At 41.9% G+C, this 25,882-nt stretch overlaps 1 protein-coding gene across 1 annotated transcript in view; it reads left to right on the top strand.

The window, feature by feature from the left end:
- The window catches only part of LOC126215310 (histone-lysine N-methyltransferase 2D-like), a 459,193-nt gene that overhangs the window by 272,972 nt on the left and 160,339 nt on the right, over positions 1 to 25,882 (top strand). The window contains exons 47-52 of the mRNA XM_049941991.1: positions 411 to 552; positions 6,956 to 7,235; positions 8,122 to 8,347; positions 10,761 to 10,985; positions 14,500 to 14,655; positions 22,312 to 22,673. Coding sequence (XP_049797948.1) covers positions 411 to 552; positions 6,956 to 7,235; positions 8,122 to 8,347; positions 10,761 to 10,985; positions 14,500 to 14,655; positions 22,312 to 22,673 — 1,391 coding nt within the window. The remainder of the gene's footprint in view (positions 1 to 410; positions 553 to 6,955; positions 7,236 to 8,121; positions 8,348 to 10,760; positions 10,986 to 14,499; positions 14,656 to 22,311; positions 22,674 to 25,882) is intronic.

Here is a 25,882-nt window from a genome sequence, read left to right as displayed (position 1 = left end):
GGAAATCGAACGAAATGAAAACGCATCCCGACAGGCGTTCTCGTGCCGGTCTCGAGTCACACCGACACTAGCCAAACTGCAGTGTCGTACGGAAAATCTCGTCCTCTCGTATTCTAACACTCCACACCGGAACGTGAACAGCGAATACGAGTAGAGGCAGTGTCGTACAGTAAGTCTCGTCCTCTCGTATTCTAAAATCCGTACCGGCCTCCGAGAGTGTCGAGAGCGAATACGAGTAGAGGATTTCTCAGATCTCGGACCGTCCGTAGCCGATAGGTGTTAAGCTCGAACGTAATCCTCCACGCTCCGTACCCAGATGTGCCACTCGTCTTCACAATTTGAGATTAACTCTTCTGCCCGTACAGGGGAGATGTCGTTCCGAGTCACAGTGGGAACGTGTGTGTTCACAGCAGCTGCAGCACGAGCAGCAGAACGCGCTGGCCACGCTGCAGCAGCGCCAGCAGCAGCTCTCCCTGCAGCAGCGCCACCAGCTGCTGCAGCAACAGCAGATGCTGCAACGCCAGCAGCAGCTCCTTCTGCTGCAACAGGGAGGTGAGTGTCATCATTTAGCAGTACCTTTTAGGGGTCAGAACGTATTTCCACTGTTACCCAGACAATATTGAAATGGCTAACATATTATTTATTTATCTGACTCCAAGAAGACAAGACTTTTCTTAGAGTTAAGAGAATTAATGTGGGATACTTTGACCCTTTTGCTGCTACGGATGAGCTCTTTGCATTCTGCGCTGAGGCTGCTTTTTTATGGCTGTACTGGTGGCCGAATGGTGGTGCCCGGGCTGAGAGACGGCGGTCCGGCCGACATCAAGTACTTGCTGACACATTTTTCAGAAACTGTTAGGTTAAAAAATTTTACTTTTTTCACATCCTGCAGTCTTTTATCTTCACCCAGTAAGGAACGGAATTTGTTTTTGTTCGTCGTCGTACTTACTGCACTGCATCAAATTAAGTTAAACATTGCGTGAAATTTTAAAGAGTTTACAGGTATTAAAACACATTTTCCGTTGTCGATTTTCACTCATCCGTTTCAATGAATGAAATGTAGATAAGATACCAAAAGTGTATTTAAAATTGAGAGCTGAACAATCTCTCTCTTCTTTCTCGAGTTATTAGGTTTCGTATCCGACGGAAGGTCGGGCGCAGTGTGCCCAATTCTGTCCGTGCAGACGTGGTTGCTGTTATGAAATACTTATCGTCTGTGTTTAAGAAAACCATTAGACGGGAAAAAAAATATTTTTATACTTCTTACAGTCTGATATCTTCGCTTGATAAAGAACTGCACTTCTTTTGCCATAGTTGCTGTGCTGCATCAAGTTAAGAAAAACTTCGTATGAAATATTTTGCAGAGGTAAAAATGCATCACATAAACTTTAAACTTTACATAGGTTAATTTTCTCTCGTACATTGCAAGAAATGAAATGTAGAGCACATGTCAAACTTTTATTTAAAGTTGAGTGCAGAATGATACCTTATATCTTCTCGAGCTACTCAGATTTATATCCGAAGCACTGTCCTGCACGACGAACCACCCACAGTCTTGTGCGTCACAAATCGCGTAATCGTAACAATTGTCCTATCTTGTAAACGATTCGAGATGTCGAACGAGGTTTTCTACGAGTGATAGCACAAAATTAGGCATGTACGTCGTATGACGAGTACTCCGAATGGAAAATGCCGTAATGACTACAACCAAGTTAGGATGAATGGGCATAGACAGAGGTGTATGTTGGCAACAAACAATATCCTATTTCGTAGCATATTCTACAGCATGACAGTCACGAACTTACTGCCTTTTTCACCAGGCATGCCATCTGGATTCTTCCCCCAGACACAAGTTTCTCACAACTCCACAGGTGGGAGTGGCATTACAACATGTCCTCAATTTTTGCCATCCACCTGGCCTTAATTCGTGCTAATTTCTTCAGCTTCAGAATTTTTTCTCAGTAACTATTCCTCTTGTCTCTTCCATTTAAATTTCTATATCATTTATTTTCTGACCTGTCTGTTTTTTTCCAACCCCCTACCTCCATCTGCCTACCCCATGTAATGCACATAGTTCTCTGTTCTTATTGACTCTTGCACGATGTTTTGTTAGTGATGTCTGTCTCGCTTATTACTAAATCTTCCACCTTTAAGCACTCAGGTTTTCAAATCTCATCTGATGCCATCCCCACCAAACAGTCTTCCTTCTCATCTCATTCGGTAAGTGTCCCCTGAACCAAGATTTGGAGTGACGTTACCTTAACTCTCCCCATTTCTTAAACCTCGCCAGTCCTTTTCGTTCGTTCCTTTCCCTTCGACCCTTCTGCCAGAAGAGAAGCCACTGGCTCTGAGAGAGCTTGCACATTTCCCCAACTTTTGTTTGTATTTTCTCCTGCTGCTACATGACGAGTAGGTTTTCTATCTACCAATTACGATACATTTTTGAAGTTTATTTATGTATGTAGTTAATGACACATTACATAACTGAAACACGAAATATTGTACGTTTATTCCTCAGCAGCAAACTGAATAAGCTAGCAGACAGTAAGGAACAAATGATGACGTACAACAAGAAATTCGTATGCATGTTAGGAATTTTGCTAAAAAGGCAGGGTCTCAACATAGCACACTGAAGTAACAAGTACAATACAGAATGAACTTGGAAGACAGATGACTAACATTGATAAATATAGCCAGTGTGGTATCTGCAATCAACCCTTCATTTGCTGTCAGTATGTATGTGTGTACACAACATGTAGGAACTTCTGAACCAAATGTGCAGAACACCTAAGAGTATTAAAAAGTAATAGCTCCTCTCAACATTTGTACTCCGTGTAATGGCATAGAATCTTCACTCAGCAAACATGGAAACAACTTTGAAAATTCTTAAAACTAGCAATAGCCTGCACCCAAAATTAACAACTGCATCCAAAATTAACAAAAATGGAGAAGCATCATGCAGAAAAATCTATAGCATAAGGAAAATACATACTAAATTAATATGCATCACTCTGTACTAAAACACTATTTGCCACAATAGACCAACTGTGCAAATACCCCCCCCCCCTCTCTCTCTCTCTCTCTCTCTCTCTCTCTCTCACACACACACACACACACACACACACACACACACTAAATTCCTGAACGTTAATAACACTTGGAAATCTGCATGTCATCTTTCAAATAAATGCTCAACATAACAATTAACATCATACAGTCGCAGTAACAACATGCTAGATGACAATCTACTGATTTTGTTATAAAATAAATGAAATTGCACATGCAAGCCTCAAAACTCTTTTAATAAATATAATAAGTGTCTTAACACATTGGAAATGATGAGTAACACAGCTACAGAATAGAAAATTGTCTGTAACATGCTAAATAACACGATTTTTATATCGAAAATGGTGAAAAGTGGAAGAATAGAAACTGTTTTGTTGTTTGCAGATGACTGAATGTAAAATTTGTGGTAGTTACAAAGCTACCAGCATAAAATAACTTCTTATTGTCATGTAAGGTATGTATAAAATTATATAAATATTTGTTTTTCAAATTAGTATTCCAGACATAATTAAATCAAATGTTCCTACACCATAATCATTATCAGACTGGACAATTAAAAACATTCCACTGAAGATAGCACTAAAAGTGCTGAAACATTTTAGGGTAGAGAAAAACTAAAGAAACAATGTCTTGCAAAAGGCAGAGTGTGTCTCCAATGTTTTATACGTATACAAAGCATATTAAGATCTGCCTAAAACAGGTCACACTATCTATTGTAGACAGTTGTAGCAAATTCTTAGGTAGATTGAACTGTAAGGCACTGACATGCAAATAGCTTTTCATCAGACACTGCAAGAAGTTGCTGAGCTAGCGTTTTTCTGTATCGTAATATAAGACCCACTGACTTCGTAGTCGTCACACACTGTCTCGTACTTGCTTTAAATTAAGAGAAAAAATTACTTATTATGTCCAACGCCTTCATTTGGATAATTTCACTAGCAATCTGGGAGCCTTTGGCGGATTTCTCTCACATTTGCTCGACAGTTCAGTACTCCGATTCCTGCAACACTCTCCGATTGGTCTTGCAATCTCTTATTCATTGTCCTTCAGCTGCTGTCACCTCTGAAAATCTTCTTGTGTGTCACAAATTTTATTCGTGCTGCTCAGTTTTCGTCACCTCCGACTCACAAGTAACTGTCAACTTGAAATTAATGTTTCATTGTCTGTGTAAACAAATCGTGAATTGAAAACTCATGGATCCACATTTCCAAACTGCCTCAACTGCGAGTTGCATCCACTATCAGTCGCTACTGTTGTCTGGTCCCATCATTTGGCCAAACTGGTATCACTGCCCGATGTGCCACACTTCTGAAATCGTCAAGTTAAATCTTCTTATGACCTCGAGTACCGAAGCTTCGTCTGTGAATGTAAAACTAACCCTGCATTACGCTATTACGCAGTCTAAAAATGTTTACCTCAGGAGGCAAAGCTTTATCTGTGAATGTAAGGTGGTCCTGTATTTTTTGAGTGCCAAATTTGTGAAAAAACTTTGTCTCATAGTTTGGTCAATATGACACATTGCAGTATTGTTTGCACATCTTTATCTAAATTTGTATTGTGTATTTGTTCTTGATGAGAAAACGTGTTGTATTTTACCTAGATATTGTAGAGGTACAAACCTAAACTAGTATTAAGTCATTTAAACAGAGAGGAACTAAAGAAACCAGGTTTCTGCCACAAGTAAGTGTACCATAAGAATAATATGCAAAACTGACCCATGACCATCTCGTAAAAGACTCTGTAAAGGTTTACGTATTTTAACTACAGCACCACAGTATATTCATTAATTTGTGCAATTTGCTGTGAGTTACTGGCAACAGTATATAATAAATAACTCTGCATCTAATACATTAAATGAAAATAAACCTTTGTTACTTACGATTGTAATTTACTTCCCTTCAAAACAAGTGAATATTGATGCTACCAAATTCTTTGATCACTTCTCTAACGATATAACATGCCTGACATATAGCTAATCTAAATTTAAAGGTCGGCCTAAAAATGTTTCATATGCAGAACTTCTATTATGTAGACAAATTTTGATTTAGAAACTTGTGGTGTATATAGTGCCAAAGTATTTAGTGGGTGACTCAGTGCGGTTAGTTGTCACTTTTTATAAAAACTCAAATATTAATGTTAGTCATCTTAAGAACCCGAGGTAGTGGTCATTATATTTATTTAGCGTACAATGTACGACGAAGTGACGTTAATACACAGCTGTGCATTTTGAGACAATAGCTCTGTTCTTCCCGCTGTCCACATTTATGTGACACGTTCATTACAAATATCTACAGCTGTACTACAAATGTATAGTCAGGTGTTTATAACGGTCACCTGTAAATGATAAGTACATTTGACAAACTGCCTATTCGCTTCTGTCTCGGGTTCTTCAGCCGACGTTCATCTAATGATTTTTCTGACGTTTCGCCAGCACGAGTGGCTGGCATTGTCAAAGCTTCACCCTCCATTGCCGGTGGTGAACTGGAGCCGAGCTCGCGGCTGCAGACTGTATGTACCTGGCGCGCCAACGTCCGAGGGCTTCTCCGCGGTCATTTCCGGTGCGGTTCTCCTCTTGCTACCTGCGACGGTTGTTCGCTGCAGTACGGGAAGCCAGGATCCGTTTACCTTAAGGCTTTCCTCTTTCTTGTTCAAACTGTTCGCATGTTTTTGTATTTCTACAGCTTCTCTGAACAAGCGCGTGTGATAGTGGTTCTCTACAGCCAGAACTTCTGTGTCGGCGAATTTTATTACGTGGTCGGTCTCATTCAGTGCGTGTTCTGCCACGGCCGATTTCTCCACCTGCCCCAACCTGCAATGTCGCCTATGCTCCTTGATCCTGGTGTTAATGGATCCATTAACACTTCTGTGTCGGCGAATTTTATTACGTGGTCGGTCTCATTCAGTGCGTGTTCTGCCACGGCCGATTTCTCCACCTGCCCCAACCTGCAATGTCGCTTATGCTCCTTGATCCTGGTGTTAATGGATCCATTAACACCAGGATCAAGGAGCATAAGCGACATTACAGGTTGGGGCAGGTGGAGAAATCGGCCGTGGCAGAACACGCACTGAATGAGACCGACCACGTAATAAAATTCGCCGACACGGAAGTTCAGGCTGTAGAGAACCACTATCACACGCGCTTGTTCAGAGAAGCTGTAGAAATACAAAAACACGCGAACAGTTTGAACAACAAAGAGGAAAGCCTTAAGGTAAACGGATCCTGGCTTCCCGTACTGCAGCGAACAACCGTCGCAGGTAGCAAGAGGAGAACCGCACCGGAAATGACCGCGGAGAAGCCCTCGGACGTTGGCGCGCCAGGTACATACAGTCTGCGGCCGCGAGCTCGGCTCCAGTTCACCACCGGCAATGGAGGGTGAAGCTTTGACAATGCCAGACACTCGTGCTGGCGAAACGTCAGAAAAATCATTAGATGAACGTCGGCCAAAGAACCCGAGACAGAAGCCAATAGGCAGTTTGTCAACAAGTGGCCACGAAAGCCTCAACAATTTTGTATAAGTACATTTATTTAAGTATATTTATTTAGCGTACAATGTACAACGAAGTGACGTTAATACACAGCTGTGCATTTTGAGACAATAGCTCTGTTCTTCCCGCTGTCCACATTTATGTGACACGTTCATTACAAATATCTACAGCTGTACTACAAACATTATGCACGAAATGTATAGTCGGGTGTTTATAACGGTCACCTGTAAATGATAAGTACACAATTATATGAAAAAAAGGGAACTGTACTGAGCAGCTCATAAATTGATAACGGAAGTAGTAAAGCCAACTGTTGACCGTGCAGTCGAGGTTGTGAGCAGTCGACTGGTAAGGAGTAGTGACAGTTCCTGGAAGGGCAGAACTCACCACAGAAGTGTCACAGGTGGCAGCCCGGCCCCGCCACCGCAGAGCCCGACGACTCCGTCCCCACGGCAGCAGTTGACCCCCCAGCCCAGGGTCTCCGGCAGTCCGCAGGGTGCGGAGCACCCGCCCACGCCTCAGCAGCAACAGGATCGGCAGCATGACGGCGACGGGGGAGGTGGGGGTGGAGGTGGAGGGGGTGGCAACCCACACAACCCTCTGAACCCCATCCCCATTCTGAGGTTGTTTGGCCGCTACGGCACTTTCAAGCTCGGCCTCCGCGGAGGATCGCCGATGTGGGGGTGAGTGGCCAATTCTGTGTTTTCACTACAAATTCCGTATACTCTAGATTTACCCTGTCGTATAGCAGGAAATGTGTCGGCGTTAATGTCCGAGAACAGTGTGGTGTAACCGGCTCATCACAGTCGGTATATCCTCGAATACAGTGGGGAATTTGTGTTCTTGCAGTTTGGAGGATGTTTAGCTGAGAATTTTGGAACTGTCGTGCACATTCTCCTACATCAGTCCGAAGCTCGTACAGACCGTTTTGCAGTGGAGGATGCTCCTGTTGCCAAGTAAAGGGATGTGTCTCGGGTGAAGGAACTTTGTTTTAGACTGACAGATGGTCTCTCGACAAGATCTTCAGAAAAACTGAAATTCTGGGCGGAAATACTAATAACGGGATGCTGTAGGCTTGGCAGAGGGCGAGAGATTCTGGGAACCGGTAGGAGAAGACAGAACGATCGGAAACATTTATTTACTGTTGCTGTGTATTCGTACTTTCTGCTTTTGTGAAATTATTGAATAAATGAAAATAATTTCTGTTGTGTTGTAGAAATGAGGAAAGAGATGAGAAGTGACACTGCCAATATTTGGGAGAGTAGCTGAATTGTTTTGTACAGGTGAAGTTATGCTGCTCTGTACTGGGCCTCAGTCTTCGAACTAATTTCACTGTTGTAGCCCTGTCAGTGTTTGGATAAAAGTTCTGTGGGTACGTGACTCCCTGACAGTTACAATTTATTCCCCTTCCTGGCCACTGTGTGAGATATTTGACAAAATCCGTATTATCTTCTTCAGAACTCGAGTGGATAGTTGAAGAAACTGTGTTACACATTCTTGTGCAACTTCACAAATTTGAAAATAAGTGCCCGAAACAGACTTGATGTACAAAATTGTGTAACACGACAGGTACGGACAGCCACCTTCTACCGGCGCCGCCGGTGGGCGCGACAGCGGGGGCGGCGGCGGCGGCAACGGAGGAGGCAGTTCGGCCCCCCCTACACGCCAGCAGCCGGACACGTCACTCGTCTGCGCCGACTACAACGATTTCGACGACGAGAGCTCGCACACTCCTCCGTCTGCACCTGTTGAGAAGGACGCCACCCGGCCGCACACCTCGGTCACGGCAGAGGAGGTTAGTGGGCAGTCCTCATGAAGTTCCCTTAGTGCGTCACCTCTGAGTTGATCTGCACGTAAAGATTGCATCTCTCTCTCTCTCTCTCTCTCTCTCTCTCTCTCTCTCTCTCTCTGTATCCCTGTTTCTCGACCGATTTAAGAGAATTAAGCTTTGGGTATGCATTTTCACTGAGGTGATTTAGTGTAGGCTAGTCGTATAATATTGGGAGAAATGGATAATGTTTAGAGGCTGATCGTAATTTTAAAAAATGAAGCATTTGATCATAAGCCATTCAGACTTAAATTGTAGTAATACTGTGAAACTATGCAGATACTCAAGAGATTAATATGTTTAATGCATGTAATGGTTCTGACAGCCGTATCTATGTAATTTTTATTTGTATACAGCAGGACTTGGTGCAGTAGTAGCAGTAGTATTAGCAGTAATCACAAATCTGTGAAAATTATGAACTATTAGTAAAACAAATCAGAAAAACATAGAAAACTGTATGAAAAATTCGAACGGGATAAGGAGCAGTAGTTAATTAAACTTGTGTTCAAATACCTGAGGGCAGACGAGTAGAAACTTCAGACGTATTTTGAGTGAAAAGTTCCAATATGTAGCGATGAGGAAATGGATATAAGTTGTCGAAGAAAGAAGAGGATAAGAAAAACAAGGTTAAAAAATTGTTCCCGTCGATAAAAACTGATAACATTTTCTGTCAAAGTAAGCGAGGAAGTCGACAAAAACTGTAAACTGAGATAAATGACGTGAACGTTCAATTAAAATAAATAGAGACAGTTGTTACTTGTGCCTCTATCTCTGAAAGTGAAATTAGTACTTCCAGTAGTTAAGTTCTGCTTTACTGTCAGCTGGGAGATTTTGAGTCGCAACAGTTTCTTACTCGGCACACTGTGACAGCTCAAAAATAACCTTTTGTCGTACAGGGCAACGTGACGACTGCGACTCGAGAGTGGTGTCACATTTGTGTTGTCAGTGCACTCACTGTCGGCAATACAGAGACTCTTCACTCTGCACACTACGATCCTCGGAATGGCAGTGCCACCGTCTGTACCCTCTACGTCGGTGACACTTCAGTGCTGGAATTTGACGGGTCTGTCTGCTACGACCTCGTCTGTGACGACACTAGCCTTGTCCTCTTGTAAATTGATTTGCAGACTCTCACTGCATTGTACATATCTGTTCCTTCTCGGAGTGATTTAGTGTGGCACACACTCGACATGTGCCGAAGTGTGATTAACAGTGTAATACGAGTGCCTCAGTAGTTTCGGATATCACTAACAAATTGTTACCTGCACTTTGTTGGCAGTGTTAGTACAGGAACTAAAACTGTTTCTGATTTTGTAATAGAAAACAATGGATTGTGTCACCCGATATTTTATTTAATGCTCTTTTTCGTGCCATTTTAACCATCCTCATTAACACATAATCATTTTACTTAAATTCCGTCTACGATTACGTGTTTATAATAGTAGTTCTGTTCTGAACCTCTCTATGGTGATATTCGGTCCGCACTGTAATTGTTAAAGATAAATGCAGCATCTCATAGTTGTAGGCTGCCGAATATAGGCCACGGTCTTCACAGAGAGGCTGGTTCGTAACTGGTATATTTGTATCCTACCACAGATCTCACACTCCGTATTTTGTTTATAAATTTTTCAGCTGAAACTAATTACTCTTTTGTTAAGTGTAATGAATGTGTAACATTAAAGCAGCAAAATTCTTATGGCCCATCAAATTCCTGACTTCAAATCCCTATTTCACTAGCTGAACAGAAGCACTAACCACATAACTGAAGAATTGAGCTTTATCCCTTTCCTTTTAATTTTTTGTTTCTACGCTTACCTTCCACAAATCGATAATTTACATCGATTTTCCTCGAACAGTTTCCATTTTTAAATAGCTGACAATTAAAAATACTGTGCACTTGTAATAATAAGTGAACATTTGAAATACATCTGATTAGCAGCTACAATGAGTCATTTCCGCAGACTTGAGGCAGTTTTAATCCTTCTGAAACACTTCAACATGAAATAAGTAAAAATAAAGACAATAATGTCAAAGTAATTCTGTCGTCACCTGTGACGTAGTACACTCTTTTCCAATTCGAATAATTCACTGTCGATTTTTAAATTGAAGGCGATAGTGAAATTTATGTTTCTCCGTCACAGCACAGAAGGCATTCGTGTTCGTGACAAAATTGTAACTACATTTTCGCGACAGTTGACGCATTTCCAGTAGGGCATTGAACTTAACTGTAGCTGTCAGATTTAGGTGTAGAGGTCTCAGCACGACATTTCAGTAAACTAGTGCCGCACTCTAGAGGGGCACTCGACAGTCGCACCCACCCGACGCCGATGCTGTCGCACCGCTAGCCGGCGAGACTCACAACGGGCCTGTTTGGGAGCAGGAAGTCGCGTGCGATGCCGGTGCCGGGACGCCGCCGCCGCAACCGCAGACGCAGACGCAGCCGCCTCCCCGGGGGTCCGCGATCCCGTCGGTACTCGGTTCGAACGGTGACCTCCCGAGGGACAGGTCGGAGCTGGAACCTCCGGGAAGAATTGCCATTATAGGACCTCGCTCGGGTCCGGAGAAGATAGTGGCGACGACCGACACCCCCGAATCGCCGGATCAGGTTTGTGGACGCTGTCCGTGTACTCTGTACTGCCAGAATTTCGGTCTCGTGCTTCACGAGTCTGGAATGAAGGCTTACTACCTCATGTTGTCCTGTCATTTCTACTACCTCTGTCAACCTGTGGCTTCATTTCTGTTCTCTCACATGACCCAGAAGTGCTGGAGAGTACAGAGAGTGCACTGTGTCTTGTGTTCGCCCCATTTCACTTTCAGGAACGGAGATTGAGATGTGTTTAATTACGTGTTTCCTTGCATTCTGATAAACTTACACAGGTAAACGTAAAGTAACTTTTAATTTGTGATTGCAAATAACTTTTCTTTTAGTTTTTTGTGAAATGTTCTGCAGTGCCATTTCAAATTGGACTGCCTCCCATTTCCTTTGTCCTCGTTTTGTATTCACTGTTCCCTCAACCTGAAACACAGCTTTAGAATAGTGCGGCCTCTTTCCTCATCGAACACGAGTGTCACAACATTTCACATTATCTCATCTAAAATTTGTATCGGTTAGTTCAGAGTCTCCATTCACTTTTACTCGTAAATGTATGTATTTGAAATTACATTCCAGCTATGGATTATTTTATTATTATTATTATTAATTATTATTATTATTATGTTCTTTCCTACAATTTCACGTAGAATGGTATATGTTGCAGTGGGAATTATGCAGGAGTTACAGAAGATTAATACACAATATTTTCATTTTGTCTCTACTTCCCACAAATTTCCAAATTATCCTTCTAGTCATTACAAATATCGGCTTTCTGCATCGAGCCGTATCCAGTTGCTGTAGGCTTACGTGTAGAATGTGCAGGATAGATTCCTGTGTTCGAAATGATTGGCAGTTCTGTACAGATATGCCTCTATAAAGCAGTTCTGTCAGTTTGCACACTCGTACACATTTATTTTCTCCGTGTGCTTTACACGTAAGTTGTTTTTTGCAACTGTCTAGTTCACCTACGAGGACGGTCTGCCGATCCGTTAGTACTGTTCGGTTAGCCTCTGTTCATTTCTAATATGTTTAGAGGTTCGTATTTGTAATGCGGCTGTTTGTTGTGAGAATATCCGTAGTTTGTCAGTGCAGATTCCCAATATACTATTTTTGCTTCTAAGGAGGTGCCAAACCCTGCGACCAGCTCGAACTTTGACGCAGTAGCCGGAATTCACTTCAGAGTAACTCCGGTTAAAGGTATCGGATAACTACGCCTCAATTCTCGGACACCCAGGTCAGCTGTCGACGTGCAGATTTTGTTTTAGATCGTCGAAATTTTCGAACATTCAAAAATAACAGAAGTTTTGTTTGTTCGTATCAGGCTTCCAGTGTAATGGTCGGTTTCCAGGAAATTGAAAAATTAGTGAGTCAGACTGGCTGCCAGTGTACTCGGCGACAGGACTGTGGCCGATCAGTTACTGTCGGGCATTTGGATTGCAGTCGGCCTAAGTGACCGTGCATTCGAACAGTTCTTCTTGTGACAGTTTTTTACTCTTCACTCTTACGGCGAAAGCTGTCACAAAATTTGTGCATTTGGTATTCTAAGTAAAATAAATGCTATCGTGAACAAAGATGAGAAATGATCGAAATACCAGCCTGCTGGCTGTACGAAGATTCTGTCTTTGACTCTGTTAAAACTTTCATTACACAGTTGCACACGACTCAGTACACGAGAGTGCCGTAAATAAACTGACACTGTCAGTTGCCAGCCCCAGCAATTCTCATTATATGCACGGTACGCATCAACTTCGACTACTGAGAGAAGTATCTTTGTAAACATAAACTCACGTTTGCTGTATATTGCAAACTGAGTGGGGAATATTTGTGTGCACGTGTATAGGGAACTGGCTGCCAAGCGGTGCCGGCTACTTTTACTGCCTTTGTTATGTGTACTATCAGAAATGCTGTGGAGGGTTACAATGACAGGAAGAATATAAATGAGTCTTTGAAAAACAGGAACAGAGAAAGAGAGAGCGAGGTTCCAGTAGTAATTGATTCCATATTTTTGTTGCTTTTTGTCTCCATATTGCCTAAAAAAGGTGGAGGAGAGCAAGGGAGGACAGGGAGACAGGAAGAAAGAAACAAAAATATCGGAGATCTTACAGGATAAGGTGAATGTACGAGAAGGTATATTAGATTGACGACCTTATTCCTAAATATCTTCATTTAACAGTCTTGTACTGGAAAGCCTAAACAATTCCCATTATCTGTTTCCAGATTTCGTGTTAAAAAATATAAGCTACCAACTTGATCTTCTGTACACTCGATGAGAAAGTAACAGCTTGGCCTCTTCGTTGCATAAGGAGAGGATCTATAATCGCAGGTGTAATATACTAATAGAAAAAGGGACAGCAGTTGAGATAATATTGAGTCAGTAGATGAATGCAAACAAAAATTCATTACGTGCTGTCGGCAATGTACAAATCAAATGTATTACTTGTTAAAGTAAACTGGCAGTAGGGCGAACTAAATAAGTCGCGTGACTGTGTACAGCAGTGTCCTAAATTAAAGTAATGTGCGCTGTGATGTTTAAAGCTGTTGCCGACGAGGAGTAGAAAGGAGTGATAGTAATAGTGCTGACGATATTTGCGAGCAGTGTGTTAAAAATGAGTAAGTCGACAGTGTGCAAATTACTACGAGAGAAATGTGGATCGGAAATGTGTGAGAGAGCAGCAAAGTGCACACAATAAATTCACATTGGTATGGATGAATGTGTTACTGGGTATCAATTTCTGAAATATTGTGAATATTGCAAGGAAATTCCATCTTCACAGAAACTTTACAGCTTATGTCGCACGTAATTGGATTTCGTGACTGACGACTGAACTCTGAGAAAAATTGTTCTTTCAATTCGATGTGTTTTTAAAAGGTGCCAGAACGAAAATAAGAATTATTGGCAGTGGTTTGTATTGACAAAATGAGGGCTCATATGTATTACAATGTGAGGAAATGCTGGGAGAGTGTTAGTGCGCGAGGAGAATCGTCGAACGATAGTGCCGGTCTGCATTTAACTGTTGTACTGCACAGGGCATTAGCATACAGGTGCGTACTGTGTGACAGTTTTGTTATTTGTTCCTTCGTAAATGCTTTTATTTTTTTGTAAAAATACAGTTTTCATTCTGCATGTGTGAAAGTTTTACAGTGTGTAGATTTACTGGTACATTAAGAGTGGTCAGTGTATGTCACAGAGACCACTCATGTGCAGTAGAATGGGGGTGACTTTTTCCACTCTGAGTTCTGGATAAATATACATCTTAAATGGAAAATGTCACCTTAATTCAACAAATTTATGGCTGTGAAGTATATGACAATACAGAGCAGCTTCCGTATGCACCAGCTGCTGCACTCTCGACACACAGACCTATTGTAGCAGTATTGCTCGAAAGTGGCGAGTTGTGATAAACTGGTAAATATTAATTTTTGATGGCCCTGGTGGAACAACAGGAACGAGTTTCTTTTATGTCTTACTGACACCTATTAATAGTAATAGCGACTAATTTTTTTCTTATGCCAAATACTGTTTCAGGTTGAAATGAATGTAGACCCATCACCAGAACCATTCCTGCCCACTCCAGAGACTGTGGGTAGCAAAGAGGAAGAAGAAATGGCAATCCACCAAGAAGAAGTTGTCATTCAAGTGGACAAGTCTTCAGGGAAGCAGGATTCTGCACGGGCAGGAGCTGTGAGTGTAGTTGGTGAAGAAGTGTGTGTGTGTGTGTGTGTGTGTGTGTGTGTGTGTGTGTGTGTGTGTTCCTCAAGGTCCACTTACTGTACAATTTCAGTGTCAGTTATCAGAAGTTACAAGTAGTGTTGAGGGAACTAAGGAGGTCGAGCTTCGGAATTCGTGATGTGACTCCCCCGTTGCATTTACGTGACGGAAAAACTACTAGTCCTATTGGTACCGGATGATCCCCTGTACAGAAGCTGGGAGAGGAGGAGGGTCATTCACCAATTGCAGTGTCCTCACTACATCCATAGTGAGGGGGAGGTGAGAGACTGCGAGGCGAGGTCTGGGGAACTATTTCGTGCTTCCGGGTCGAGGTGTAGCACTGTTAATTTGCCCCATTGTGTGGTATTTGTGTCATTGGAGGAGAGCGCAACAAATTGCCTAATTAAATGGCAGCTCCAGATTTGGGAAGGGACTTGCCTCACGCTATGGGCGACGACATTGAAAAGGTGTCGAGTGTCTCGGGAATTTTTAAAGTGCTTGTGTCGTATTCGAAATGGCAGTAAAAAGCACGTTGTTTCCACTTTTGGCTGTTTCTAACAGACTGCAAATATGTATTTCCTATTTTGGAACTTAGGATAATAAGTTGAGCCATTTTTTAAACTCTCTTTATTGCTAATTTGTTGTTATTTGTTGAGAGATAAATGCAACATTTAACACAACAATTTTTGCCTCAAATCACATCTTCCCAAATGCCTAGAACTGTGTGATATATTGGCAGAAATACGTACTTATTATTACATGCATTTACTGTCTTTAATTTTCTGTGTTTCGTATTTGCCATTTCCTAGGAAGTATTAGAGTACATACACTAGTAACAGAGCAACTGGATGCCTTGTACTCATCATCTTCAGTTGATTTTCGCAGCCGATTGTCTTTTACGTCAATCTGCAGCACTATACCCCCGCCTCCCCTGACCCCGTCTACCCTCGAACCCCTTACTGTCTGCCCTTCTCTCTGAATTGAGTAGTTCAGCAGATTATGGCTTATGGAGATTGTGCCCGACCCGTTTTAGATATTTGCTTCCTCTTCAGGCCCATAATGTTTAGGCTCTTTTTACATTTTATCCACCTCACAATTGTACTGGATACACAATTCTACTGTTTCTGTACGTAGTACTGAGCTCGAGATGTCGCTCGAGACATTTTTCCCAAAAATGAGATTGTAAAAGTCTCATTTCTGAGTACTCAACATATCCGGTCTGTGCAACTTCACCAGTCAAATCTGTGTCCCACGCATCTTTAGTTGGAATACAACAGAGGCTAACATAAGACAATTCCCAGCTCAGATTGTCTCATCAGGCAGGGTGCATTCTCTTCAGCAGTCATTCTGAATGTACCTGAAGTCTCGGGTTGCCTTATTGCTGGCAGCCAATTCCTACTGAAGGTGAGCTGTCCCGTATTTGACTCGTTAGAGAGAGACTGCAGTCACATTATTTTTACAAGATTTGTTATTTCTCAGATTTAGACAATACGTTTCTATCTGACTATAATTCTGTTTCAGCTCTTTTCAAATGTTTCTTTATTATTTCCTCTGTGTGAGACTGAGTGACACTGGTGATGGTTTCTTTGTCTCAATCCTGTACCTACGGCATAGATCTCTGTAATTTTGTTCCCAAATTTCATGCTGCCATTTGTGTTATGTAGGCAAGACACAACACAGAATAAAGAGTATCTCACACATTTCGATTTCGCTCGGTCATTTCGTTGGGATTTATCAGTGAGCATGCCTTTCCGAAGTTCACAAAGGCAGCTACAGATATTAACCAGATCCCTATCTGTTGGCAATGACAGTTTATTCATAATTGATATATGTAGAGTCAGTTTGTTTACATCATGGGTTAGGAAATACTTTAAATCTATCTGGCGACAGAATCACTAAAGGTAACTGTAGCTACATACATTCTGCTAACCAATTTGAAATGTGTTGTAGAGGATACGTCCCGTTGTAGCAAATGTTAAAGTTTATTCCTATTCAATTAGCATACAAAGCAAGGCAAAAATTTCTGTTTAAATACAGTGTGCATCCTGAAATTTGTTTAACCTTTCCTTTGTGATTCATACCAGAGTGAGACATAGATGGCTGCATTAGATTCCTTGCTTAGTAATGACTAGTAAGATTTTGTAGAATACATGGCCATGGGACAAACAATCCAGTGACAATTTGTTGCGCTACATTTCTTTGTACATTTCGTATTTCCCTTTAGACCTATTGATCTCACATATTTCAACTCTATTCTATAATGGGAGATACAAGAAAGCAATCTCCTTTGTAAACTGATTGCGTTTTCCCAGTGCCATACCAATGAACCAGAGTCTGTAACCTGTGACTGAGCGTACTCGAACATTCCATTTCGTGTCCCTACAAATTGTTACACCCAGCTATTTGCGTGATTCCAACTCAGACTCGTCGATACAGTAATTTTCTTTTAGTTATGTCCACAATTTTATTTCTTTACATTTAAACAAGTTGCTAATGTTTGCATCACTTTGAACTTGTATAAAAAGATCTGCTTGTATATTTGTGAAGCTTTTTTCAGAGGGTAATATAATCATTTTTTAAGAATCGAGAAGTTTCTTCATTGTGAGACACTTTGAGATACCATATTGTTTCAGATATATTACGTGACGGTAAGAGAGAGATTGTGAAAACAGGGACAGATGCATATTCTGGTCATAATTTATTGTAAAACATGTCCACTCCATCTGGCTGACCTGTACAGCAACCGTACCTACAAAGATGTTATGCATCATTAAAGCAGTATTTTCCCAACCAGGACTCTCTTATTCGTGAATAATTTGTTGTGCACGAGCTGCAGAATAAAACTAAAAAAAATTACAGAAAGCTTATGTATTAAGAAGACGGGATCTGGATAGATTAAAAGAACCAGAGGTTGTCTAAGAGCTTCAAAGGGAGCATTAGGCAATGATTAGTGAAACAGTCAAAAATGCTACAGTAAAAAATGAATGTGTAGCTTTGAGAGATGAAAGTCAGCAGAGGATGAAATAGGCATAAAGACAAGGTTCAATAGAAATCATTGGGTTACACATGAGATATTGAATTTAACTGACAAAATAAATCAGCAAAGAAAGAAAAACTGAAAGGTGGAAGAACATGTAAAAGGACTAAACAAAGGTAAGAAACCTACAGACAATATTACGGAAAGGGTAGATGAAGATGAGGTGGGAGATGCGATGCTGTAAGAAGAATTTGACAGAACACCGAAAGACCTAAGTTGAAATGAGGCACCTGGAGTTGGTGATATTCCCATAGAATTATTGAGGTCTTTGAGAGAACGTCCTTTGACATAAATATTCCACCTGATTTACAAGATATATCAGACAGGCAAAATACACTCAGACGCCAAGAAGAATGTGATAGTTCCAGTTCCAAAGAAAGCAATTGCAGACGGGTGTGAATATTACCGAACCATCTGTAATAATCGTGGATGCAAAATACTAGCTCTAATAATTAACAGAAGAATTGGAAAACAGACAAAGCTGGCCTCAGAAAGGTCACTTTGAGTTGCAGAGAAATGTAGCGACACACGAGGGTATGCCGAACCTCTGACTCGGACTGAAGAAAGCGAACCTACATTTATAGATTTTGTAGATTTAAGAGAAATCTTTTGACAAAGTTGACTCTTATAGAATGAGATTTTCACTCTGCAGCGGAGTGTGCGCTGATATGAAACTTCCTGGCAGATTAAAACTGTGTGCCCGACCGAGACTCGAACTCGAGTTCGAGTCTCGGTCGGGCACACAGTTTTAATCTGCCAGGAAGTTTCATATTGACTCTTATAATTCAGAAGGTAGCTGGGATAGAATATGTGGAGCAAAAAGTTATGTGGATTGTAAAGCAGGTAGAGACAGAGTTGTTATCTGTGCATTGAACAAGCAGTAACGGAGGGAAAAGAGGGTGAGGATATGAAAGGGAATTAAAAGTTGTGGGAGAAGAAATAACAAACTTATTTATCATATGGCACATGGTGGCAGCATGTATCCTAATATAAGTACAGTAGTAATAAATAGGAATGTAGATGTGCATCCGTTGTAACAGACATAGCAAATATCACATAACAAACAGACAGAATTAAGTTATGTAGCATGCAAGACAAGTTGTTGACTATAGATTGATGTCCAGATCTCGTATCCGCTTCACAGCAAGAGGTGTGGCTCCTACAAAGTCCTCGGCTGCTCCACCATATTTTCTTATAGTACACACTTTCAGGATAAGAACCAGTGTCTACTCAGGTGCCTCACAGTCACAGCACAGACTGTCCACAAGACCCCACTTATAAACTGTCACCTCACATCTCGTGTGGCCGCTTCAGGTACCGTCGAGTGTATTCCAGTTTTTCTCTTGAAGTCTGTCTCGAGATGTCGATTACAGGACGGTGACTACTAACAGAGTTTTTGCAATACTTTTTACACATGTCTTTTAAGTTAGCTGTTATTGCATATTGGCTTCTTTGATTTAGAGCACGTGTGAGGGGGGGATCCGAAAACTGTACCATTCTCCTTCAAAATGCTGTCCGTGTACAATAATGCAACTATCCAAATGCTTTTGCCACTGCTGAAAACAGTCTGGAACTCTCGAGATAGGATACTGCTCAAAGTTGTTAGTGTGTTTTCTTTGATGTCATCCACCTGCCGAAACGATTTCCTTTCAGAGTTTGCTACAGTCGAATTCACTTGCTTCGTTCACTGCTTGTATTGCTTTAAATCGACAGTGACCACGTCGTATTGAGTACTTTTTTTTTTCAGTATATCCACTGTGAATTTGACGAACTGCGACTGTGATTTAAACTGGCGTTTATCTGGTAATAAATATGCAACAAGTAGCTTTTTTACAATTTATTTTACCACAAACATGTTTTCGAGCTGCACAGTATGTAGCTACACTCGGTTTTACGCTGGCTCACACGATGTAAACATCGAATGTTTATTTGTGTACATAACGTAATAATGTATATCTAGAAAGAAAGATGATGAGACTTACCAAACAAAAGCGCTGGCAGGTCGATAGGCACACAAACAAACACAAATATACACACAAAATTCAAGCTTTCGCAACAAACTGTTGCCTCATCAGGAAAGAGGGAAGGAGAGGGAAAGACGAAAGGATGTGGGTTTTAAGGGAGAGGGTAAGGAGTCATTCCAATCCCGGGAGCGGAAAGACTTACCTTAGGGGGAAAAAAGGACAGGTGGAATGTTTCCCTCTGTTATATTTATAACGTAATAATGTGTGTTATAAGAAGCAATCTGATGTGAATACCACAAGGCAGTGCACTCGACACGAGCACTTAATCTAGCTGCACTCGGTCCACAAGATGATGTCTCTGTAACGCCTCCATCTGAAGATAAGTCCGCAGTGGCTCGAAAACATGTTCACGGTCGAATAAATTGTAAAAAAGTGACCGGTTGCATATTTATTACCAGATAAACAACAGTTTGAGTACTTTTTAACAATTATGGTATCGCAGGTCAGAACTTCACATAATCTATAGGGCACTTAATGCAGTTTTTCAGTAGGGTCAGAGGTAATGAATGTAGCGCCCCAGACACGATAAAGCTTAGATTGACAATGTAGGAAAAGATAGTTTCTGCTTACTGTAAAAGTGATACATTAAGTTGCAAATAGGCACATTCAAAAGGCACTTCCGCATAAGCTTTCGGCCACAGCCTTCGTCGAAAAAGGAAGAGAAGTGAAAACCATTCATCAGATTCTGGCAGTTCGGTCCACAGTGCGACTATCACATAGGATGGAAGCACAGAGGAATGCTGTCTGGTGATTGTGCAGGATCGAGAATGCTGACGGGTGCGGTGTCAGGTGGCTGTGGGGCAGGGAGGTGCGGAAAACGGAGAGGAGCAGGGAAAGTTTTTTTTTTTTTGGGGGGGGGGGGTATATTGGCAGAGGCTAGAAAACAAAGACGGTGGGAGACGAGAATGGGGAGGTTTTTGATAGGACAGAGGGGGTGGAAACTGTTGGGTGGAGGATGTGGGAACATTACATTACTGTAGGTCGAGGCCAAGATAATTCCCGTCTGCGCAGTTCTGAAAAGCCGGTAGTGGAGAGGAGGGTCCAGACGGCTCGGGTAGTGAAGCGACCGTCAACATCGAGCGTGTTACGCTCGGCTGCTCGTTGTGCACGGGGTCGGCTACTTTGTTCTCGGCTACAGTTTAGTGGCGCCTGTTCATCCGGGTAGGCAGCTAATTGGTAGTCGTAACAATGTAAAAAGCTGAGAAATGATTGTGACAGAGCTGGTTAATGACACTGTTACTTTCACAGATGGTCTCCCCACTGATGGTGTAGGATAAACTGTGACAGGACTGGAATAGGAAGTTGTGGGTGGGAGGGTTGGGTAGGTCTTCCACAGGAATACGATCCTTGTGGCCAGGGGCTGGGATTGAGAGTGGCATAGGGAAGGACTCGGAAGTTGTGGAGGTTGGACAGACGACCACATTCTTTGGAAGGCCTTCGATTACCTAGCATCGTGCCCTGAAATGAGGCTCTTACACCGATACATAGTTTCCAGTCCTATGTTTCTGCACAGCTTCTCTGTGATGAAAATGTGACCTACATACATTATCTCTCTCAATGATTGACACAGAGACACTTGTAAGTCACCCAGACCACTTTATAACAATATAGTGGAGACATTGAGTCACAGGCAGGCATTATTCCATCCTGGATTTTCCAATCCACTTTATCTTAAGTGAAATTTGGTATCGAGTCAGGATCGCTAATTACTATAAAATGTTTAAATTACCGATTACGGTACACTGTTATGGTATGAATATTTTTCAAAAAATTTGAATGATAGCTTCTAGCAAAATATAAGCATTTTTCGCAGCAAAATTTGATAATCTGAAAGAGAAGTACGTTTGCATAATCTTAAAATATTGTCGTGTAGTCTCGAAATACGGAACTGGAATAATGTCCTCGTTGCTCCGTCCTCCCACCCATTACGAAGATGGGGGAGATTGGGTAAAGTGTAACATTCATTTATCTCTCAGTATGGTATTTTTGCCATACTGTAAATCACCAGTAACTAAAACACGCTGGTGTTTTATACAGTTAATACAACATTTCATACAGATGTTTCACTTTTTACCGATGAATTTGTATCTTCATAATCGTGTTACACCTCATTCCCCCCTACCCTCACCTCGTTTTGCATTCTTCTCTTTCCAGTCGTCACACTAACAGTACCGAATTTTAAACTAACTTCGCTTTCACTTTACAATTTGAGTAGCAAAATCCATTTATATTTTGGCAAAAGTTTTTTTTAAGTCTGTAGCAATGAGATGCTGAAACAATTAATATGGGTATTTTATAATAGTTAGTGATCCCGACTTAACTAGAAACATTGACAAATACTAGATGTACGACGTGACTTTCGAGTGACATTATGTCAATCATTACGAGGAAAAAATGTACATAGGACTGTATATTTCGTATTTGTAATTTTCTAGTCGTAGCTCGATAATTCGATCGTACGTTTCGAAATGGTAGTGGATCGTTTTGACAGGGTAGCTCGACAATAAAGTAATCGCTTCGTTTACCTTCCACTTGTCGACATATTTACACTTATTTATCCGTACGCAGGACGAGTGCCACGCGGAAGGGAAGCTGCCGTCGGCACCGGAAATGTCACCGTTCGCGACGCCGACTCCGCCTCCTCTCCCGCCTCCCGGCACGCCCTCCCACACGCCGCCCGCCACCCCGCAGAGCCCGAGGGTCGTCGCACAGTCGCCTTACCAGCACCAGCAGCCCGTCGTGGCGTCGGTCATAGCTCGCCGCCCGACGCCCTCTCCTCCTCAGCACCAGCAGAGTCACCACCATTACCAGCAGCAGCTACAACAGCACCAGCTCCAGCAACAACAACAGGAAGAAGAGTCGCACCAGAAGCAGATGCAGAAGACGTCTCCGTCCCCTTCGGCGCACGAGTCGGCGCACTTGTCGTCTAGGTAATCCGAAATCGTTTAACTGTAGCCTAATTAAAATTACTCGTCTCTAGAAGCCACCCCGCCTCGGAACTGAGTTTCTCTGACCGGAGCTTACTGTGACACGGTAAACTGTATGACACCGTTCGGTGGAACACCGGTCGACTCGCAGTCTCGGAGTACTGTGTCGCAGTTGACACGTACGGGACGAATGTCGTCTGAGGAGTGCGATACTGGTGCCGTCACCGACCAGGAAGTGTTCTGCCCACGTGAGCAGCTCACCACCCATTTAACTGATACCTTGCCGAAGAATGGCCAGCAGCCGTCGCGGATATGCCGTTAGGCCGTGTGCGAGTCGTCGACAGGCGTGTCGTTTGAATCGGACCTTATGTTTGATCGTCAGTAGTTTGGGTTTTATTCGTGGCCCCCCACGTCGATGATCCCCACCCGATCTTACGAAACATTTCTGTAACACTCTCGTACCGATCGAGCCGACCGGTAACGAATCGAGCTTCACCACTCTGAATTGCTTCAGTATCTTGCTTGGGTGTGACACAGTAGGAGCCCCCGTCTAGCAGTACCTGAGAACGGGTTGCACAAGTATTGTGTACACGGTCTGTTTTACACTTAAAGCTAGATTTTCTTCCCAGAACTGCACCTGTAAATCATAACAACTTCTCAACTTTCCTACCAGTGAATTTATGTGCTCATTGTACTTTGTTTTGTTTTGTAATAATTAACTTAGATTTTTGATTAACATAAGTGAGTCCATAACATAATGTTAATGTTATATTTGAAAATGGCTCAAATTTTTCTGCTCCCCGCACCTTTTACATAAATCTTTTGACAGAACGGCCGAGTGTCGAGTAAGGATCTCCGCTGTGTGAGACGATGTTTAGATGAAGTCTCTATTTGACTAACCTCGATCTGTGTGCTCTACTGAGGTCTGCAGACTTGTAACTTCAAATAATTCGACGTCAGATATAGGTCTTACATCTGATGTGGCTTTACGGCAACAAAAAGTATAGCCTCGAGGATTAAGTTTATTCCCAGCTGCAATATGAAACCCAGGTTCTCATTTAACTGAAACAGTTTAACTAAAATCTGGTGACACCTTATGTCACTTTTGCCACGGTCACCTACGCAATGAAAGTATAGTCGATTATTCGGTACTAACTTGTTACGTGGACTGTATACCATTAAATTACGTTCACTGGATACGGTATCCCCTGTCGCAGATCTCCGAGTCGTGATCCCTCAGAGGCCAGAGACCGGCCACCCGGGAGATGCGTACGCCCGTACGTTGCCCTGCATCGCCCACACCCCATCTCGGACACGCGGGAACATCTGGAATGTCGTGCAAACACATTACTGGCACTTCCGACATAAAATCATTATACCATTATGGACTGAAAATAACTCTAAACGTAACTGTTTTGAGCTACACTCGATTGTATATTACTCCGATACAGTATGTGGCTACGTTTGCAATGTAATTGAACCACGCTAATTTGTACGCTCACAATCTAGTTGTATTTCGAGCTAGCCTTCATTCGGACAGATATTCTTCCCGAGTTGTCCGGATTCCCTCCACAGTCAGCCTCTCTTCCTCACACATCTGTGTCACTGTCACACAATCTCAGGCTCCTGCACACCGTAGCAGACAGCCGGTCTGTGTTCACGTGGGGAGAAAGTAAGCGGTCCTATCGCACTCTCCACTCTCGATGTTATCTTTGTCTCCGGTCGACACTCGTAGTCCGGATTGGCGTATGTTAGTAATATGCAATGATGTTATCAGAGTTACGTAGCTGATGCAGCTCTTTCTTTTCTCAGGTGTTTAGAGTTTGACTCCAGATCTGTCACTTAATTTTAAATATCGCAAATTGTCATTCTGTCATCTGTAGTGAACTAGAGAAATGGTTATAAATGTTTTATCAATATAAGTAATTTGTTGTTTACTTTTTCTTAGAAGTAGTAGTTTGTAACAGAGCTGTGTGTAACTGGCAGTAATAAAAGGTAACTTCGGCTCTATAGCTCTATTCCAGTTACTTGGTAGTTGACACTTCACAGGCTGGAGGTGGTTTCCTCCAGAGTGCTCAGCATCCCACCCCATCTGTTCTCCGTAGCCAAACTATCACAATAATTGGTCAGCTCACCTTGTCCGGCTTTCTTTCTTGTTGTTTTGACCCCAAATCCTCGATCTGAACTTTAATTTCGTATTTAATCACACATGATAAGAACAAAACTCTCTCTCTCTCTCTCTCTCAGCGTGTTAATGATATAACACGTGTTTCATACACACACTAACCAAACAATACGAGATCCTTCCATGCTAAATGTGATTAAGCATTATATAATTATTATAATCACAGAAATTGACTTAGTTTAGAAAAGTTTCACACGACATTACGTGAAGCAAAATTTTTGAATGCTGTAATTCATCATTGCTACTGGAATATGAGAGTCAAATGTAACAACTTTACCCATTGTAGTGTCGTAGTGTAGTGGTTAGCGCAGTAACTTGTCAAGTAGAAGGTTGTAGTTTCGAAATTCAGAATACACAGTGAAATTTTTTTGCTGCTATATCTAATCAAAAGATTCTCATTATAATTTTTATCCAATTAATTGATTTGAACGTATTTTTACGTCATTTTTGTTGTCAAATTGACTTTTTTATTTGCCTTTATTTTCCTTCCTATCATTCTTTTTTCATTTGGAAACTGCATGTATCATCTATTATCTACAACCAAGTGCCAACTGGGACTGTTTATCGGTTTGATAAGTGTCAGTTTGTGTAGCCAGTGTGAAGATTGCAGTTTGTTTTTTAGTGCTGAAACTGGAAATTTTCTGTCTTTATTTTGTCTGTAGAGGTTTGTATTAATAGCTGTGAACAATGATTGTGGTTTTGGTTCTGCTGCTAATTTTTGACTGCTATTTTCCCTCGATACATTGCACATCACAGGATAATGGTTATGTTAGGATACAAGTTCAAATTCAGAGCTAAAAGTTTGCAGTTCCGTCATTGGTCACTTAAACTCGGCTATCGACAGAGCATCTAGCATTTCCGTCATACCTTGTAACTGCCACTTCTGACATTGAACTGCATTAAACATTAACGGCATTTGTGTTGTGAGCCGCTGCGTTTGTCTGTCACCTATAACTGAGCGATAGCCTGCAACTGATATGGCAAACCTGTAGCAGCGAATGAGAATGTCAACTGACAAGTAATTTTA

Source organism: Schistocerca nitens, chromosome 12, assembly GCF_023898315.1.
Source record: "Schistocerca nitens isolate TAMUIC-IGC-003100 chromosome 12, iqSchNite1.1, whole genome shotgun sequence".
Classification (NCBI taxonomy): Eukaryota; Metazoa; Arthropoda; class Insecta; order Orthoptera; family Acrididae; genus Schistocerca; species Schistocerca nitens.
Note: the sequence above shows the minus strand (reverse complement) of the source record. Positions and strands in the feature narration are given on the sequence as shown.